General features: G+C 49.8%; 1 protein-coding gene across 1 annotated transcript in view; it reads right to left on the reverse strand.

The window, feature by feature from the left end:
* Positions 1–668: 668 nt before the first annotated feature.
* TBX4 (T-box transcription factor 4) overlaps positions 669–19864 on the reverse strand; it is a 33526-nt gene continuing 14330 nt past the window's right edge. Inside the window, exons 5-9 of the mRNA XM_082776078.1 lie at positions 19377–19524; positions 9098–9250; positions 5895–5983; positions 5165–5406; positions 669–3780 (exon numbers count right to left, since the gene is read on the reverse strand). Coding sequence (XP_082632204.1) covers positions 3158–3780; positions 5165–5406; positions 5895–5983; positions 9098–9250; positions 19377–19524 — 1255 coding nt within the window. The 3' untranslated portion in view covers positions 669–3157. The remainder of the gene's footprint in view (positions 3781–5164; positions 5407–5894; positions 5984–9097; positions 9251–19376; positions 19525–19864) is intronic.

A 19864-nucleotide genomic window follows, 5' to 3' on the forward strand; every position in this document is an offset into this window, starting at 1 on the left:
CTAACTTAACTTCAGCCATTTAGAAATGGGAAATCTAGCCTGGCTGAGCTGGATTCCTCTATGAGTGGAAAATATCATCGCCATAGCATGATTCATCCCCTTTTAATCTAAGTGTCTGATCTCTCTCCATTGACTATAAAAGGAGCCCAGCTGACCAGATTAGCATATACCCAAATTTTGGGCATTTCTGTGCTAACTCAGCCTTTTACAACTGGGCCCTGTAGTGGCCGTACCATGGCCTGTTTTTAAAACTAGGAGCTCGCAGTGTGCCACGGGGGTTCACAGAGCGCCTGCACAGCACCGAACCTTGGCCGTGAGCTTTACAAAAAGCCTGATGGCCACGTGTGCCCTCATCTGCTTCCATCTGAATGTTAAACCCTGCATTAGCTACGGGTTCAAGGCTCCTCTGCCTTCCCTGCATGAGCAGAAAGCTGTCGGAACAATTCTGGTAGGAGTTACTTTCAAAGCTGCCTTAAACCAATAAATATTGCATTAATCAAGAGAAGCAGAGGAAAAATGGTGCAAAATAGCGGCGGTGATTATTCATGGAAAAGGACATTATTATTGTTAGTCATATTTGTAAAACAGGCAAAGGATCCAGTCCAGCTTGGCATGTGGACTCTGGGCTCATGACCCCATAAATTGTAGGCTACGGTGGCAGTGCTCGTCTTGTGGTGTTGATTCAGTGTCACGGTGAGGAATGACCCGAGCCTTTCACCTTATGGCTGCCGATACCCTAAGACCCCTGCGGCCCCCCAGCCCTGTCGTTCTTCATCACTGTACATGCAACCGGTCCACGTGTAAGTACGGGAGCATCATTTTGCTGCTCCTGTTACAAGCTGCTTTTAAATTCAGTCTAGCAGTGCTTGTGGTCCATTAAAAATAAATAAAATAAAATATAAAAAATAAAAAAGGAAAAGAAACACGAAATACTGAAAACAAACAAAAAAACCCTTAGTCTTGCAGCAGGCAGTTAAAGTTTGCTGGTGTCGCTATGGCATGGTTATAAAGGGTCAAAGTGTTAATTTTGGGCGTTAATTGGTATAATCAGACAGTAGGAAACAGAAGACAGACACAGCAGCCAGTAATTCACCACAGAACGTTTTTATACTAATTATTGAAATGCACCCAGAGACAGTTTATAGTAGTAAAATGACTTTATGTTCTGATATGTAAAATAAAATGTCCATGCTATGTAACAAACATTTAAAAATTCCACACCACCTGTATCTAATGTGGTTTCTAATAAAGATTTATCTGTAGTATATATGTTTTTTATCTAACCAATTCTTAGTTTTTACATCAAAGGTGTGTAATAAAAAAAAATCTTAAATAGATGTCTTTCAAAAAAAAAACTTGCAACATTCATCTTTATTAAGTATTTCATTCGTAAAAAGCAAAGCTGAATTGGACACGTGGCCTGCATTTGTGATATATATATATATATTTTTATATATATATATAATATATATATGTATATAAATAGCTATTCAGCATGCAAAAATTGTAGTGATTTCCAAAATCCGATTACAAAATCCACACCAGTCACATACATGGTTTGCTGATTTGGTTTAGGACTGTCCGGGTTGAAGCACGACCTCCACCTTAGTGCCTCAGGGTTGTCTGACTGCGAGCAGCTGCCCTCGTTCACCAGCCTCTCCTCATTGGAATGGATCCATCCAAACGCAGAAGCACCTCCCGACTTCCAAATTTGCATTTCAGCTTTTTGTCTTTGCCCAGGTGGGAAGCAGGGGCAAAAAGCTTCCCCCAACCCGCTGTTCACGATTAAGGCTTAAATGCTGCGCTCTTTAGTGGAACCAGACTCCTAGCACCATTTCTGTGCTCTCATCTCTGCGTACACCACGGCAGCGCCCGGATGCTTGGCGAGACGGATGCTGCTTGTGCTGCACACTACAGACCGGAGCTCCAAAGCTTTTTGGGTAAAGTAAATGGGAGTTTGGGTCCATAAGGAGCACAGCTTTCTCTGCCATGTGAGTCGGCTCAGTGATTCTCTCGGCACTCTGTAGGCAAAGCCAGCACTGGAGTCAGTTCAAGATACTTCCATGGTAAACAATAGTAGCAATGTATACACTGGTTACAGATTTTTTACCTGTTCTACAAATATTTGTACACTGTAAAGCCTGACAGGTAATGGGAACTCTTTCCACTCCCACCCCCCAATTAAAAACCACTTCTCTATGCCTCCTTTATGCTGAACACAATTCTTTCTGAGTTAGCTGCAAAAGAAAAAAAAAAAAAAAACATAGCACAAAAGGCACATTTCAGCTGAATACGAAAGAAATCAAGGACCAGCAAATACAGAAATTGTTTCTGGAAAGTATTAGCGACTTTTAAGCTTAAACTTCATAAATATATTGCAATAAGCAAGTGTGATTCAATCAATGGATGAGAGTCTGAAGACACTGGGTCTGTTCCTAACGCTGCAATTAATTTGCCGTTTGGCCTGGGGCTTAGCGCTTCGCTTCTCGGTCTCCCACAGCCACGAAAGATGGTGCTGTGGGGGGAAGAGGAGACGCTTGTGCATCGGGGCCTGCTCTTCTCCACGCCATGCTCCAGCTGCACTGGAGAGCCACCGGCGCGGCACTGCAGCTCCCTGAGCCCGCTGCCCCGCACCCGGCACCCGCTCAGGCTCCCCCATTTCAGGGGAAAGGGAATTTCTGCAGGCGGAAAGAGCCTGGTAAGTGCTGCTACAGCAGTCCTGGAGCTACGCGGCTGAACAGATGGCGATTTCCTTTGATTTGGGGGATTCTGTGACTTCGCGAACCAAGTACCGTAAAAGTGAAGCTCGTATTTTTCCCCAGTAGCCAAAATTTGCTTACGGATGTTTAATGTTATAGGCAAAAGCAAATGACTAGGTACTTCGCTTGTTAGTCATGAAGGTGGTTTCTACTGGATCAGTAACGAAGACGCGAGAATTAATTTATTCGGAAGTCAGTGAGAGGCTGATGAATCCAGCCCTCCGAGACAGGAGTCGGAATGCTCCGTGTGCCTGGAGATACGAGCTCTGCACGCACACAAACCCCTCTGGAAAGGCACACTCGTCTCACCGAAGTGCAAGTTACCCACAGGTATCAACGCTGGCTTAACACCGTCCGGGAGCAGTAACGCGAGCTGTGGCACCCCTGGGCCCGCGGAGTCATCCGTCAGTCCAGTTCTCCACAGTCCCCATTCCTGAATGGTACTGCAGCGACGACTCCCTTGACAAGGAGAAGCTTTGGGAGTAGAGGAACTCGTTGGCCGCGTTTAGGTGCGGAGAGGGGGGCTTTCTCTCGCACACAGATGGGTGCACCCGTTCCCGAGGGAAGGAGGAAGGAGGGACGCGCTCCCGGACCTGAGACTGGGACAGCTGGTTGTAGACGCTGAAGTGGCTGTTCCCTGGGGGCTGCGAGCCCTGCCCCGCGATGGATGGGAGCCGCGGCATCATGGTGGTGGCAGTGAAGTGGGCGGGGAAGGGCTGGTAAGGCACAGTTTCCATTGTCTGAACACTGTAGCTGGTGTAAGGTGCGACAGAAGTCCACATATTGCAGCTCAAGGGGGGAGGCGGAGGCGGCAAGTCGTCCACTGCCGGCACACCGGCGATCTCGGCCCCAGACCCAGAGTACATACAGGCGTCCCGCGGAGTCACCTCGCTGCAGTAGGAAGGGCTCAGCATCTGCTGGTCGTACGGTGGCGGGGAACGAAAGTAGTGATCGTCTCCCACGGACGAGGAGGCCTCCAGGTAGGAGCGCTTGCAGGGCAGGTCCAGGTGCCGAGCGCTTTCTGTGAACAGAGAAACCAATGCTCAGGAGCAGCTCCCGGGGTGGTGGCTCTCAGACACAACCCAGAAAGAGCTGCTGGAGTTTTTATGAAGTCCCCTCAGAATCCGAGCAGGCAGTCTGGGATTATCCTGCTACATTACCGGTGCTCTTTTTTCAGACTAATTCGCTTAAACCGTTTTGCTTTGGGAAGACAATGTACAATGTCACGACAACATTGTGCTGCAAACGTCAGAGTAATCCCATCAGCCTCAAAGCGCTCTGATGACATTTATCAGGTTAAGTAAGTGACTTGGCCTACTACTCTCACATCAGAGATTACTTCACGTTCCCCCAGATAACAGAGGTCCCTGACACTGCTGCAGCGTTACCCCTGACAAATTCAAGAAGTCTCTTAGAGGGTCTTATCGCAGCCTTTCTTCCTGTCATTGCAAAAATCACCATACATTCCCCAGAGATTCACGTCAAAAGCTGCAGAAATATCTTGAGATAAAAGAGACCTTTTCCAACCACCCGGCCCTCCCCTAGGCCTCAAGCTCAGAAGCAGCAACCCCATTCCTGCGATGGCCACGGTGGCGTTCGCCGGCCGCCTTCTGTTAGCTGTTAGGAACACTCTCCGGATGAATTTGTGAACTCATCTGCAGATTAAACATCTGCTAAAATTACACATTTGCCTTGCAGTCCTCGTTACTGGTGCTGCTAGATTCCTCATTTGCCCATGATCAGAGGATTCTCACAGCTTAAATAAATTAGCAGCCAATGAGACATGCAAATAGAAGGATTTTGCTGGGCAGAAATTTTCCGTTTAACTTAAAACATGCCATGATCTCATCTGAAGCTGGATTAAAAGGAAGAGAGTGAAGCTACAGTCCGCTTAAACTTCAGAACGAGTTGATAAGGAGGAAGGGATGCTTACACACAGCCACCACAGTCCCACTAGTCTGCAGACATCGAGATAACTGCTAATGGCTTCATCCTGGAAAGTGCTCAATGTGTGCAACTTCGTTAATGCTAATGGCAGTGTCAGGACATTTCAGGATAGATAAGGGCCCCTCCAAACAAATATTATTAATTCAGCTGATTCTAGCAAGCGATAATTTTCCAGTGTAGCTTCATTCCATTTGAATTACGCATTCTGATTGTTTTTTTGTTTTGTTTTGTTTTGTTTTGTTTTTCAGCTCTGATTCCAGAGGCTTTATTTGCCTTCTATGGGACAAAACCACTAACAAACAACTGCCCAAAAACTCAGCTCCAAAGCACGTTGGTCACTTTGCAGATTAAGGCCTAAGAGTCAGAAAACAAACTGGAATTAATGGTAAGCTTTCAATGCCCATGCTTTTAGGTCTATTATTTGCTCTAATATTTTCCCAGCTATAAACTCTAGTTACCTCTTCTTTTTAGGCAATGATAGAAGAGCCCTGAATCTCTCTGTGCTGTGAAGGTGTTGAGTGGCAGATCTTGAGTATCTGAGGCTGCAAACTGCATGTGAGCACCATTCTCATACTGATAATGCTGAAGGGTCTGGTGACTCCCGTGAAGTGGGTTAACATCTGGCTTTGTTGAAAGCTGGCCGTGACTGGACACCAACCTCTGCCTCATGATGCTTTTGGAAATTACTGGATATTCTTTGCTAAAGGAGGTGAGAAAAATTATTACCGGTTAGACAGCAATCAGCATTAACAGGAGGGTGAAATATTAGTTTGGCTTCCCTGGAGCATCCCCATCCAACGACTGCAACGCCCTTTGCCAAGCACGATGAGCTCAGCCCCACCATGCTCCTCTGGGTGTGGGTAGGCATGACGACAACACAGAGTGTGTCACTGAGCTAGAGGAAGAGCATTTCAGAGGTATAAGGGCACTGAGTGCCCCAATGCCCTCAAATACAAGAAAATTGGGTACCCCCATGGCATTTGAAAAATTTCTTCAAAGTGCAGCACATGGATGTATTCACACCATGCACAGGCACACACGCGATGGAATACTCTCTGGCCACTGCCAGTTGGGCAGGAAGAAGCCCTGTGGAGCCCATCCTGTCCTTCTGTCCCTCCTGTCAGTCTGTCCCTCTTGTCTGTCCATCCCTCCTTTCCACCTGCCCATCCTCCCACGTCCCCACTGTACCTTTGCAGTCGTGCCACACGCAGGTCGCTGTCGTCGCTGCCCCTGAATCCCTTAGCAAAGGGGTTGTTCTCAATTTTCAGCTGCGTTATCTTCAAGAGAAGGAAATCAAGCAGAAAGCATTTGAAAAGAGATCACTTGGTATTTTTCCTCCATGAGAAGAATTGTAACTCAAACAGTGCTTTGCCTTTAGGCAAGGGAAAGGGTCTGCCTTTTGCAAGAGCTGCCTTTTCCCCCAAGAGATACAGAGCAAAATGGTCAAAATACCTTAAAATAGAATAGGCTTAGTATTGGTGGAGCTCAGCCTTTGTAATTGAACTGTGAAAGATCTGCCACTTTGTTAAAATGCTGGAAAAAAAATCTCTGGGCTGACATGAAATTTCCCTTTAAAAAAAAACAAACAGTTCACCTGGCCAACAGCCCCAGTAAATACAGCCTTCCCTTGCCAACCCTGTCCCCGGCCCCTTCCCTTTGTAAGGCGAGCACAAACCAAAACCTTACAACTGTCAAGAACACTGGGGAGAGGTAAGTACGTGTCCAGTGTCCACTAATAAAAAATTAAATCGAGCACCTCTTTAACAAAGGATTTTTGCATAGATCAATAGGCAGCAACAACGACCACCTGAGGGGGTTACCTTATGCCAGCCTGCATCCGATTTTAGGGGTGAGGGTGACAAGCAGGTTCTGTGCTCAGATGACTTGCCAAGAGAGCTGCTATAGCTAATGACCACACGTTTAGCAACACTGAAAAATAACCAGCACCAAAACACTCCCCAGAAAAGAGCTGGCTGCTCTCGGTGAGGGGGAAGGAACGTGTTGACATGTGAATTTAGGCGGCCGTGAGCGCTGCTCCTATCAGCACCGGGGGGGTCTGTGGGGCACAGGCTGCAGCCAGGGCCCAGCACGGGTGCTCCCGGCCCCACCTGGCCCAGTTGGGGCCGTTCCTGTGCTGCCAGCAGAGCTGGGGGCAGCTCCCCCCCAGCTGATGGGCCACGAGGTGCGTGGGGCCTTCCTGGCTCCCGACCAACCTCAGGTGCACGGCGTCACAGCGTTCTGCTATGTGGTGACCCTACCGCCCAGCCTGGCTACTCCCAGCAGCCCCGTTCAGACACGACACATTTTAACAAGTTTGTTCCTGCTGAAAAAATACGTTTTTTCCATTACTTCATGGTTTTCTTTCTCTCTCCCCTTTTTTCTTTTTTTTTTTTTAATTTGCAGTTGCTGTTAGGCTGGGCGACATCAGAGCTCCAATGTCTGTACAGTGAGTTTGGAGGTGTAATCCTGCCCCTGTGGACACCGGGGAGGGGAGGGAGTTTTCACTAATGTGAGCAGCATCAGGGTGTCATCCATCCTTGTCACAGCTGTCCCCTGGCTTCATGTGGCCCAGGAGGGAGCTTTGGGCAACCTGCATCTGGGCTTGCTGGCCCTCCGATCCCGGAGCCTCGCAGTCCCTCCTGCCACGGAGGCTCTCAGGTTTTGCTCAGAAGGCCGGCCACTTGCAGGGACACATCCTGCTGGCTGGGCATTCCTCAGCTAAAAATAATTCTGTGGTTTGTTGTTTTTTTGTTTTTGTTTTTGTTTTTGTTTTTCCTAAAAGATGCCCAGACTGGCATTTCAATCATTGATGCCCGAGGGAATAAGCAAACCCATTCTGCTGTTCCTCGGTGCCTGTGATTTGTGGGGAGGGCGGTGAGCCCGTCCCTCGTGTCCAGCCACACCTGCAGGGCTGCCCCGCCACCAGCCCAGGGGTGTTCGTGTGGCAGGGACAGTGGAAATATTAAGTTTATGAAGCACTTCGGGAACCCTAGGGATGAAAGGCCCTATTGACCTGGAGACATTTTAAGGGGGTATTAAATAAGCTCTTTTGAGCCTTTTCTGGTTAACCATGTTTAGGCAACCGGTCATTTTACACCAACAACTACAACTGTCTAACAGGATTCACTTTGGTGTCCAAATAGGGACCCCTTTTCTCTGTCACATTCAGGGCTCTGCTCCGAGTCCTTTAACTGGCTCACTAATTGCAAACGCTTGCAAGAACTCTGTGCTTCGAGCATCAAAGGGCATACAGGCATCCTGCTTGGGAGGAAAAGATCTGGTCAGGTTATTGGGCAGGAAAAATTTCACATCTGCTCCTGCTCCTGGAGGATTTTCCTATGAATGCCTAGAAAAAGAGCTGGTGCTGTAACAAGTGGCAGATGGCACAGCTAGGGCACCAGGAGGGCTCTGGCGATGCTGCACACCCTGTCCCTTTCTTTACCAGTCCCAACGTGCTTCAAAAACTCCACCTGATCAGCCTGGCAGGGCACGATGCTCATGCTCCCTCTCCACCACGCACCCCATAATAAAACCTGGTTCATAGGACACTGAGAACCGAACATGCCGGCACTGCCTCGCTGTAGGGCCATGCTGTGGGAACCTGCCTGCCCTCAGCTGGGCGGCCTCAGCTCCCCGGGCTGATGTAGGAGGGAAGGAGGCACCAGGAGACACAAACACTGCTTTTCCAAGTCCCACTGCCCGAGCCCTCTGCTCCTCCCTCACCCCTCAGCCCACCGCCGGCACCTTCTGCGGCTCATACGGGAGCAAAACCCGGTGCTGCCCCTACCACACCACATGGAAAATAAATAGAAAAAACGAACCCTGCTGTTAGTGGGCATCCAGAACCAGGCAGAAAGGGCAGGACCAAGCCCTTTGTGTTTTCTATCCCCCCCAAAACAAAACACAGACACCCAAAACCCCTCCTGCCTTCATGTCCTAACGCAGGCTTGTAGCTGTTTTTTTACGGTTACATTCCTTGTGTGTCTCACTAAACACACATGCTATAATTACTTTTCGCTGTAGATTTATGAGCAAGCTTTACCAGTCATTATTAGATTTGCTTGCTGTTTTGAATGACATCTTGGAGTTTATGAGCGCCCCGATTCATTAGTCCCTGGACGAGCCAGGCTTGCCAGGATGTTGTTACCCAACTCTTTTTCATGCTTCTCCTTAGCTGCATCCTCCCGGCTCTTTGGTTGTGCTTAATGCTTGCAGGGCTGGGATGGGAGCTGGTCTTTTAAAGCAGGAGCTTTCAGTAGCGTTACAGACCCCAGCTGCCCTCCTCGGCCGGCCCCAGCCAAGCACAAACCACGCTGGGCACCCACGGAGGGCTGAAGCTGTGGGATCACGCAGCCCCAACCCACGCACCTTCAGACCCAGACGCGCCGTACCTTGTGATTCTGGTAGGAGGTCACCGAGATAAAGGAGGTCTCCGGGAACACATGGGTGCAGAAGGCCGTGTTCTTCGAACCGAAAGCGTTGTTCTCATCCGCCTTCACAATGTGCAGCCGCGGTTGGTATTTATGCATTGAATTAAGAATGATCTGGAAAACAATTGATGCTAAAGTGAGCAATTGAATGTTATAAAAAAAAAAAAAAAGAAAAAAAAAAGAAAAAAAAAAGATGAGCCTTGGCTACTTGACAGGCTTTGCTAGCAGGGCACAAAAGCCCACTCGTGGGCTAAGTTCCAGCTTTGCTTTCAAATTGTGGGGGAAAATTATGTTACATAAATGTGTACGAACCAAGGCAGAGAAGGTATCTGCTGCTCTGGCGAGAGCTGTTGTACTCAGCTTAGGGCTTTTCTACTAAATTCTCATTTTCTTATTGCTATTGGACAGAGTCAGCCTGGGTGGAAAAAAAGCCATAAATTTTTTTCCCAGCTCACATTGAAGCTGCACAATATATATAATTCACCAGCAGACTGGTCCATAAAGTTTCCTAATAAATACTTTACTGAGCTGAAAAATACACAGTTTAGCAAAGGAAAAAAAAAAATTAAATTAAAAATTCACAGAAACCACGGGGGGGAGAAAGGAAAAAAGAATCTTTTATCTGCCGCTAAAAGAAAGCTACAAACCAGCAGGGTTTTTCCCTCCTGGCTGTGGAGCTGACCATGCGGGTGGCTGGGGCCAGGCACCCCGCAGCCCCCCGCAGCTCTGCAGGTGGGACACAGGGATGGGTGCAGGAGGGGCGAGGGGAGGAGAGGGAGCACCAAGGTCCCAGGACGCCCTTGCTGGGGTTTGCCGCCGGAGGGGTGAGCGCGGGGCTGCCAAAGCACGGAGGGGCCACTGGGGCATTGTTCTGCCACAAAGAATGGAAGCGCCCGCACGTCCCAGAAAAAGAAATGCAATTTCTTCTAAGGAATGGGACGATTTTAGGAAAAGCCGTTATTGCTCTCTCTGGGCAAAGAAGATTCTTTGCGTGCTTCTCGTTTCCTCAGCACACCACGCTTCAAACTTTTCTCCCTTCACTCCAAATGTCTCAAGGAGCCGCTTCTGGAGCAAGCTTGTCCCCAGCCCAGCTGGCACCCAGCACCTGGAGCTGCTGCAGGACATATCCAGCCCCACGGGGACATGGGAGAGGATCTGGCAGGGAACTCCAGCACAGGTCGGGTCTTCAAGGGCTGACGGAGAAACAGGCAGATGATGGATGGCGCACGGATGGACAGACGAGTGGATGGACGGGCAGGGAAAGCCACAGAGCAGCAGAGCTCCACTGGTTACACAAATGGTGGGTTTAGCCGATAATAAATGAGGATTGCTAAGAAACAGAAGCCGTCTGCTCCAAGCCCATCTGTGGAGTTAGCAAACCTCCCCGTGCTCAGCCGAGTGGAGGTGCCGCGTGGAGCCGTAACGCCCTCCGCCTGCCTGCACGGAGCTGCCCACGGTAGCCGGCTGCGTTATATACCACTTAAACGCAATTTTTATTGTTGACATTTTCCAGACAGCCCTCCTTGCTCCCCAAGAGAGAGAAGGAGGAATTTTTGGCATTTTATCAGCTTTGCATCACGTCTCCGAACCACTTTGCAGCTGTTGATATGCGGGCTGGAGAGCGGAGGGTCGGCTCAGGTTCTGGGTTGCAGCCTTCCCTGCGCTTTCATGTATCAGCCTCTCGTAAAACCGCCGAGATGAGCAGCACCAGAGGGCTCGGGCTTTCAGGGGAAGGGGCGCTGAAACTCTCAAACCTCAGTAACTAAGCACGGAGGCCGATAACTATGGATTGTACAGGGCAGAGGCTAGGCTATGCTATGCTTTGCTCAGCTCCTGTCCCTCGCTACCCAGGCTTGGCAAGGCGACTTGGGCCCCTCAAGTCAGAGCAAATCTCCAGAAAACCAAAGAAAACCATCTTAACCTGTAAAGTCCAAAGGGATGGATGAACAGCCTGTCTCCCAGCTCCCCCCCCAGAGTACCCATGGGGCCATAATGACCCCTCTACAAATCCTTTTTTTTTTCTTTTAATTTTTGATAACCATCTCTAAGCCCAAGGAGTCCCAACAGTTTCCAGACGACTTCTCGGAACCTGAAAGAAGCCTCCAGGAAAGGGTTTTTGACAGATGTTCATGGTTACAGCTGTGACTGCAAGTCCTCCTCGAGGTTCATTTTGAGCCACTTGATATTTGTGAGCAAAAAAATATATCTAAATGATATATATAATTATATAATATATAAATGTTATATTATGTATAAAATATAATATATATATATATATATGTAATTATCTATGATGCTACATCTGAAGGTGCCCTGTGAAAGCACAAACCTGGCTGAGGTGCTTCACAGCCCTTGGCCTTCCTGCTGCAGAATGGCAGCAGTGTTATCTGCCAGGGCATGCTTTAGTGCCCGTCTTGCTCCAACCAACCTGCCACAGTCCCTTCCTTGGATCCAGGCATGAACACACAGCTGGGGACAGGGCACAGGCAAAGGTGGTGAGGGCACAGCTCCGTGGGGGCACACACTCCCACAGCTGATGTTTCACACGCTGGAAAATAAGGAATTGTGCGTGGAGGCGGTGCCTGCACACACAGCCCCCTTATTTATGCTTGGCTTAAAGACCGTGCATCCAAAACCCTTGTGAATCCTTCCAAAAAGCCTCCCAAACCCTAGCTGCAAGCCCCTGCGCCTGTGCAAAGTGAAATGCCAAAAATCCGGGATAAATAGTTTTAAAGGCTGCTGTGGAAAACCGGTCGTTGGCTAAAAATACGCAAAACAAATGTAAATTCCACTCCGGTGACGAACATCAGTGGAAAGATTAACTTAAAGAATTGTGACAAAAAATGAGAAGTATTTTAATTGACGGGCCAGAGCTGGGCCACGTGGGGATGCTGGCATTACGCGTCCCTGCATTGTGAGGCCGTGGGGGACTGGTTCGGGGTCAGGCCTTTTGGAACCATTTTCAATACCAAGTACGGACAGTTTGAAGAACGGTAGCTACTAGAGAGGTGTTTTAAAGAAGAAGGTCAATCAAAAAGAGATCCCAGTCGGGCTCCTCGAATCAGATGGTTAAACCCAAATTTGGGATCTGGAGGGTGATGTCCTTGGGATCCCCACATCACATATGCCCACGAGATCATGACAGACAGCCTCCAAAGCCCAGGCTAAGTTTACACACATGGTGGGGCTCTTTATCCCCCCATCTCACTCCTTTGTGCTGATCACACAGTTGGCAGCTGGAACTTAAAGGGTGGTTTTTTTATTGTTGTTGTTGTTTTTTTTTTCTGGCATTCCCCGGTCAGCAGCAAATGTCAAAGAAATGGTGTCATTTGCTCCTTCCATTTAGTGCTACTGAGGAAAACACTCTGCGAGCATCTCGTCTTGTGCACTGCTGAGTAATGTCGGCTTCGGGGCCTGAAGGCGTTTGCCAGTTTGCAGGATGGGGCCCAAAGGCCAGAAGCTGGGTATGGCCCTGCCTTGCCTGTCGCAATCCTTGAACTCACCAGTAAAATGTATTTACTTTCATATGAAATTTGGGGAGTTGATTTAAGAGCGCTCCCTGTTTCTCCAAGGTATCAGATGTCATATGATGCAGTGGTTGTTATGGCAACTGCCCTTTTTATATTGAATAGTAAATGGCTACGAAAAAGCCACATAATTTTATGGTCGCTCCCAGGGGATCACATAACTAATATAAAATCTCTCATTTTAATACATTTTTCTGCTTCTTTCTTCCTTCCCTCTATTCTTTTTAAACCGAAGAAGGCTTTGAGCTGAGGCGGGACGCGGCGCGGCGGCACAAAGGCCCAGCCCCAGACCTGGGGCTCTGCGGTCCCGCCTGGAAAACAGCCACAAAAACAGCCCTGGAAGAGGAGGACGAGGAGCCACGAAGCCACAGCCTCTCCTCGAGGCAGGCCTGGAGGTGCCTTGTCCCCACTGGTGGGGATGGAGAACCTGAAATCACATCCCACCTGCCTGCTCCCTGCGCCTCTGCTGCATGCTGGGACCCCAGTGCAAGCAGCAGAACCAAACCCCTGCCTTCGGGCAACCTCTACAGCAGCTCCAAAGTCTCCTGCCCCTCGTCCTGTCTGTTTCCAGTCAGCTTCAGGACTCTCCTGCACTGGCTCCGTGCAAAGAGCTGAGAGCTGTGCCCACACCACAAGTGCGCTCTCCCCGCACGGCCCTGGTGCTCAGGAGGAGCCGCCCCACACCGAGCGCTCATCCTGGCAAAATGCAAAATGGGGAGAAGAGGGAAAGGCTGGAAAATCCTGGGAAAAGAGTCAACATGAGCTCACACAAATTGTTCCTTGCGTGAGGGCCAAAGCTGTGATTATTATTTTTTTTTTAAGTTTTCTTTTCTTTCTTTCCCGGTCCCTTTTTGTCTAATGTCAGCTGAAATTTGTGGTGGTGATTCCCAAGCTCTCAATACAGTGATGTGGTGGAGAACTTTGCTTCCACACTAGCTCCTAATTTCCACATGGAGAGGGCCGGGCAGGTGCCAGGCACATCACCTGCTAGAGCCCCCCCCGAACCACCCCCACCCCTCTACACCAAAGCTCCTTCACCCGCCGTGACCTTGTCACGTTCTCCTTCTCCAGGCCAGCTCCCCACCCAAGGCTGGAAGAAGATTTCAGAGTCTGATTCCAGTTAAACTGCAAAAATCCACTGCAGTTGGCTGATACAGACCAGCAATGGAAGAACAAAAAGATTTAACACAAGAGATGCAAGTCTCCCTTCCAGCCCAGCACCCCTGGCCCATTCTTGCCCAGCTCTTTAAATGACATTTGCAGATCTGCTTGTCCCTGTGCAACTCATGCCGGGCCCTGACACACATAACCCTGCTCCTTTCTCACAGGGGCACAGCAGCCGACACAAAACTTCATCTGGAACCTTCCCATTTAATTGGGTTTGGTCCGTGGTGTCATCCCCATGCAGACACGGCCACAAGGCGTGAAGCAAATGAATACAAAGAACCCTAAATTGAATTTGGAGTTTTGTGAGAGTAAGAGGACATGAACCTAATTAAAGTGTGCCTTGCAAGCAAAGAGAGAAAAGTGCTGAAATTAAATTGATCAGAAAGTGAGAGGGAAACCCCAAGTGTAGGGAAAAAATATCTTTCAGTGATGATCACATAAAACCAAGAAATATGGAGAGAAATAACAAACTCGTCAGTAGTAAAGAATAAAGCTAGTAAATAACAGATTTGTGTCAAGAAAATTGAGGAATGTCACTGAAAATGTTAGCAGAAGTGACAGACCACCTGTAACAGCTCAGGAACTGAAGCGGCCCTGCCTGCTGGCAGCAGGTACAGAGCTGCACTGACCAGAGGCAGGTGCAGCGTGCGCACCACGACCACGTGCAGCAGCTCAGTGCTGGGGGGGTATTAAATTAATCTCCACTGTCATTTGTCCCGGTCTCCACTTCGAATCTCCACTTACTTGTCTTTTTTTCCGCAGGAATATTTTTATGTATTCTGTAAAATGAAAATAATTTCCAATTGATCCGGTCCCAGCGGAAGCCTGCCAGAAATACTGATGCGATGCTATCGCTCTTTCCAAGCTGGCCTGCCTGCAGCAGCCCACGAGACAGGCTGATCCCTCTGGCAGGGACTGGATTTCGGCAGAGTCATTAACAACAACAACAAGAGAAAATAAAAATAAAATAATAATAATAATAAATAAATAAATTTAAAAAAAAAAACAAGATGTGCTGCGCTCGCTCCGCTGTGGTTCTCCGTGCCTATGTGCGCTGGCTGGCTGTGGCTCCGTACACTCAGAGCCTGCCTGTGGCTGGAGGAGGAGGGGGCTGCAGGTCAGAGATGATTTCCTTTCACACAGGTTGCGTTTGGTGTGGCAGCGTCCCTTGAGCTGCAGCCTGTGGTAGCTCCTCTGCGGATGGAGCACCGCATGCGGCAGGTCCTCGGGAGTGCGATCCAAACCCAGGTGAGCTTCGGCACTGCCAATGTCCTTCCAGACCACTCAGGGGTGACCAAACCAGAGCCCTCCCTGCTGCAGCACTGAAAGCTGGCACTTATTTAGTGGTTATCTGCACCTCACACGGTGCAGCCTCATGCCCTCCCTGTCTATCACGTGTGGAGCACAAAAAAAAAATGGAAGTCTGCACTAATTACCATTTTCTGCTGCTTCACAGCAGCCCCCATGTGCTTAACCCCTGCTGCTCGTCCTGTCCCCCCGGTGCCCGACGCTGGCAGCAGCACACCTCCCTGTGCACTCAGCAGCATTGCAGAGTTCTGGGGAGCCAGGGCTGGGGCCATGTGAGTGCCCCGAGTTATTGGTGACACCTGTGCCCTGGGCACCGCTGCCATATGCTCAGCACTGCACGAGAAAGGAAAGAAAAAGATGATTTTCTCTTCAGAAATCTGCCTGTTTCAGCAGCTTCAATAACACCTTGTGGCAGGAGACAGAGAAAAGCCCAAAGAGAAACAAGAGCAAAAAAGCCAGATTGCTTCAGCGAGTCCCACAGGACTGCCACCTCCCCGCAGTGCCGGCGTCCTAAGCTCACGGAGGGCCCGGGTCCATAAGGACTGTCTCACGGGCGCCCTCCACCCCGCTGTTTACATACTTGAAACCTCTGAAGAAAGTGGAATTCCATTCATGAGCATTTATCACTACGGAAGTGTTTGTCAGGACTCGCTCAATTTTTCCCCACACGCCCTGAGCTAACCTCCCGAAAGAAATACGAGCGTCCTGCTGTCCTTTCCAACCGAAAGGTTATTTTTGTGCATTTAACTACAGCTGGTGCTAGCTAACTGCTCCGTTAGCACGTGTTGTGACATAACCTGGTTCCTGATGAAGGAGCGATTCTCATTTTTCATCGGGAAACACAGCGAGCTGCTCCCTAGGCAATGAATGCACGGCAGGCTTTGTGCGGGAGGTGGCACCGCCAACACCACGGAGCCATCCCCGTCCCCATCCCTGTCCCCACAGACACAGCACAAGGGGACAAAATTCGGCCCCACAGCCACAGGCAGCCACATGGGGGTACCCAAGGCCCTACCCAGCCGATCACCTCCACACGTGGAGGTTTTAAAAAAACGCATTCATCTCAATTTTTCTCTAAGCTTAGGTGGCTCACAATGCTCTCTTCAGGATCTGATCGCCCTCTCCGTAGCTGAATGTTACAGCGACAGCCGATTTCTTAATCCGTTCTCAACATGAGCGTTTCTCGCTTGTTAAGCCCGGTGTGAAAGAAGCCTTTCATGGTCGACAAATCCCCCAAGAGGAACATATACAGCCCGCACTCGGCCGGTGGTGTGCGAGCGGGCACGAGCCTCCCTGCCGCAAAACCCGCTCGCTGCGGCTCACCCGGAGGGTTTTGCGCGCAGATTACAGAGCTCTGCACTTATTTTCTTCGTATTTAAAATCTGTAAATTTTTATTTGTCTGCATTGAAAAATGCCTCCCATGCCTCTGCCTGTAACTCTAATCATTTACCACAAAAGATAACTGGCCGGGGAAAGAAGCCGGAGCGTGGTTTTGGAGACCGGCGCCCAGAGGAGCGGTTGGCTGCTGGGTTTTTCGGGATCAGTGTCAGAAAACAAGGCTTTCCAGCACAGCCTGTAAGGCACCCCTCCGACAACCCATGTAAATAATCTTCAGTCTAATTCCATGGGTTGCAGCACGGGCTTTAGCTCCATGGCTTATTAATTAAGCTGTTTAACTTACTTAATTTAAGCCTCAATTGTAGCTACACTTCTCTTTATGAACTGCACCGAGCCACTCGTCTGTGACATTAAGCAGCTATCACGGCACCCAGAGTCAGGGCAAGGGTCTGATTTTCAACAAATTCACCAGAATGATGCAGAATTGCTGCCTGCCCTGAGGAGAGGCCCAGGTACCCAGCATGAGGATGGAGCCTGGCAGCCCTCGATGCTCCAGCACCGAGCTCCTGGGAGCCTTGTGCCACCCCGAGCTGGACACTGCCTCTGCTCCCCATGTAGGACACTGCGGGGTGGTGGGCAGAAGGGGTCTGGGGGCCGGGAGCTGGCTGGGCAGCTGCCCACGCACCCAAAGCAAGTACCGGCGGCAGCCCAGAGAAATCTCCCGGTGTGGTTTTGAGGTTTGGAGAAAATCAAAGACAAAAGGAAATGGCAGGCAAGCTTCGCTGGAGCACGAGAAGGCAAACAAGCCGTGCGGCTTTTCTGACTTGTTTGTTTTAGGCAGCTTTAAGAGAGGGTTTGAGATCGCTGGGAACAAATTCCTAGAAATGAGAAGCTGTTATTTTTCGTAATTTAATGCCCTCGCTGCCGAGCGGCAGGCAGGGCTGGGCGGGCTGTGCCGCACCGGGCAGGCTCTGCCTCTGTCCCAGGGACATCAGCCGCGGCTGCAACACGAGCAGGACGGTTTTCAGGATTTCCTGCTATGAAAATTCACTCTAACCTAACCTAGTACTGAGTCCGGGTTTCTCAAAAGCAGACCATTAATTTAGAAGCCCAAAGAGGAATTGTCAGAGAAGTGGCTAAATCCCACATGGCGAGGCAGGTTTTCAATGCCTGAACCACACGGTGACCCAGGCACTTAGGACGATTTATTCCAGGCATTTTCCCAGCGGTATCAGCCCAACACTGCTGGGCTGTGCTATGGAGCAGGACAGCTCCCGTGGCACCAGGGGACAGAGGGGCCACTGCACCATGCTGCAAAACAGAGACCGCTCTGTGTCACCAGTGAAGCTCCACGGGAGGGCAGAGCACTTGTCAGAAAGGGAAAAAGCCCTTCCCAGTGAAAATGCAGTGTTAAAATGGCAGTTAAAAAATGACAAATTTGGGAAAAGCAAGCGTTGAAAGTTGCAAAAACAACACTGCACATCCTGTTTGTTTTACGGCCACATCGAACATCCTGTATGTTTTATGGTTTATATTTTACAACATAAACAGCAATATATTAAGCTACACAACTAACCAAGAGGAAAAAAACAAGAGTACAGAAATAACACGTGCAAAGCAAGCAGGTTGGTGCAGCTACAGACACATGAGCTCTGCCATATGCAGACTCTGCGTAATTTCTACTGTGCGACCCCAGCGTAGCTGTTTTCCTTTCATTTCCTTGGTGCTTTTCCCCTTAGAGATGAGTGAAGGGGAGAGGTGGCCTGTGATTAATAATGTCAGCATGAAATGTTGCCAAGGTGCCTTTGAAGCTCGCACATGCTCCCCTGGGGTCAGCGGGCTGGGGCAGGGTCAGCCCCGTGCTGCTGCCAGGCCGGGCTCTGCCGCGGCACCGGGACGCGTGCACATGCTTTGTAGAGTGTGAAATTTGCAGAAAATTATGAGTGCAGCAAAAAATTCTGGCTCCTTAACAACTTTTTTGAACTGCCAGGGTTATCCTGCCTCTAGTTCAGCTGTGGGAGAATTTCACTCTTCCTGCCCGGCTGTTCAGTGGCACCGTGACAATTTACTCCACGTGAAAATAAGCCCTTCGGTGGCTGGAGGCACAGTCCTTCTGAGCACAGCAGTCACCCTTCTCCCCTCTTTGTACCCTCGTTCAGGACCTTTTCACAGCCCCCCACCCTGCAAAGCACTGCTGCCTAAATGCATGGCAGATTAAAACCCAGATACGAGGATAAAAGTAGACTCTCTTACCTGTGTTTCTAGAAGGAGCTGATGGCACTAAATGTAAAGGGATTTAGAAGCCTGCCTTCCCTTTCTGTAGCCAGTGAGGTTTGTTTATTTTTACGTGACTTTCAGCTCAGGCAGTGAAAACTAGACGGGTCCCTGTTTTTATATGCATTATATAAGCATCCACTTGCCTGGCAGTCTGGAGGGGCCCTTGGTCTCAGTTATTACATGCACTGGGGTAGATAGCTGTGCACTTCCCTCTTCTGCATTTGCAACACACATGAATTAAGATTTTCCAAATAAAATACTCGATTTTTTATAGGGCTGCTGAAGCCAGCTTGGAAAATAATGAGTTTATGCAACCTGTTTGTGTGAGCCGTGTGCGCTTTGCGCAGCAATGGCCAGGCTGAAAATCCTGCAGCGCTGCCTGGAAACTTCCCAGGCAGAAAATAAAAGGTCGGTGGCATCCGGCAGACGCTGCCTTTTGGCAAGGGGAAGCCAGCAGTCACCCTGCTCATCATGTTCAGCACCACCACACCCAACCACATCAGAACAGGTACTGCTACCCGTGGTTAAACCAATGGGTCACCCCCGCCGACACCCCCATCCGCACACGTTCGGTACCGCGGCCCCCCCTCAGGCCAGCAACCTCGCAGGACTTATCTCTTACATGCCCGAAGGGATCCAGGTGGTTGTTGGTGAGTTTCAGCTTCTGGAAGGACACCAGCTGCCGCATCCAGTGCGCGCCCGTGGCAGGCGAGTCGGGGTGGACGTAGAGCCGTCCTGGCATGGCCGGCTCTGCCTTGCCAGCCACCATCCTGCAAACAGAGGGTACAAACTGCATCACCCGGGCAGAGCCCACGTCACAGCGTTTTGCCATTAAACCCACACCACCCCCTGTGAGCCCCGGAGCAGCCCTGTCCAGGGGGATGTGTCAGGTCCCAAGAGGCTCCCAGTGCTCGCGGGGTTTGGGATCTCCGCAGCTCCCTGCCACTCCACGTGGCATTTCCTTGGGGTGGTGTCACCGTGTTGACATGGGTTAAGGAGGACATCTCGCCTCAATTTTTGGAGAGGCCTGGCCATGGAAGAAGCCTTCCAAGGCCATCCTGCAGATGAAGATGATCCCACACACTTCTCCAGGAGAAGGTTCCCAGCAGC

The sequence above is a fragment of the Aythya marila genome (assembly GCF_965140915.1).
Source record: "Aythya marila genome assembly, chromosome: 20".
In the NCBI taxonomy this organism is placed as follows: Eukaryota; Metazoa; Chordata; class Aves; order Anseriformes; family Anatidae; genus Aythya; species Aythya marila.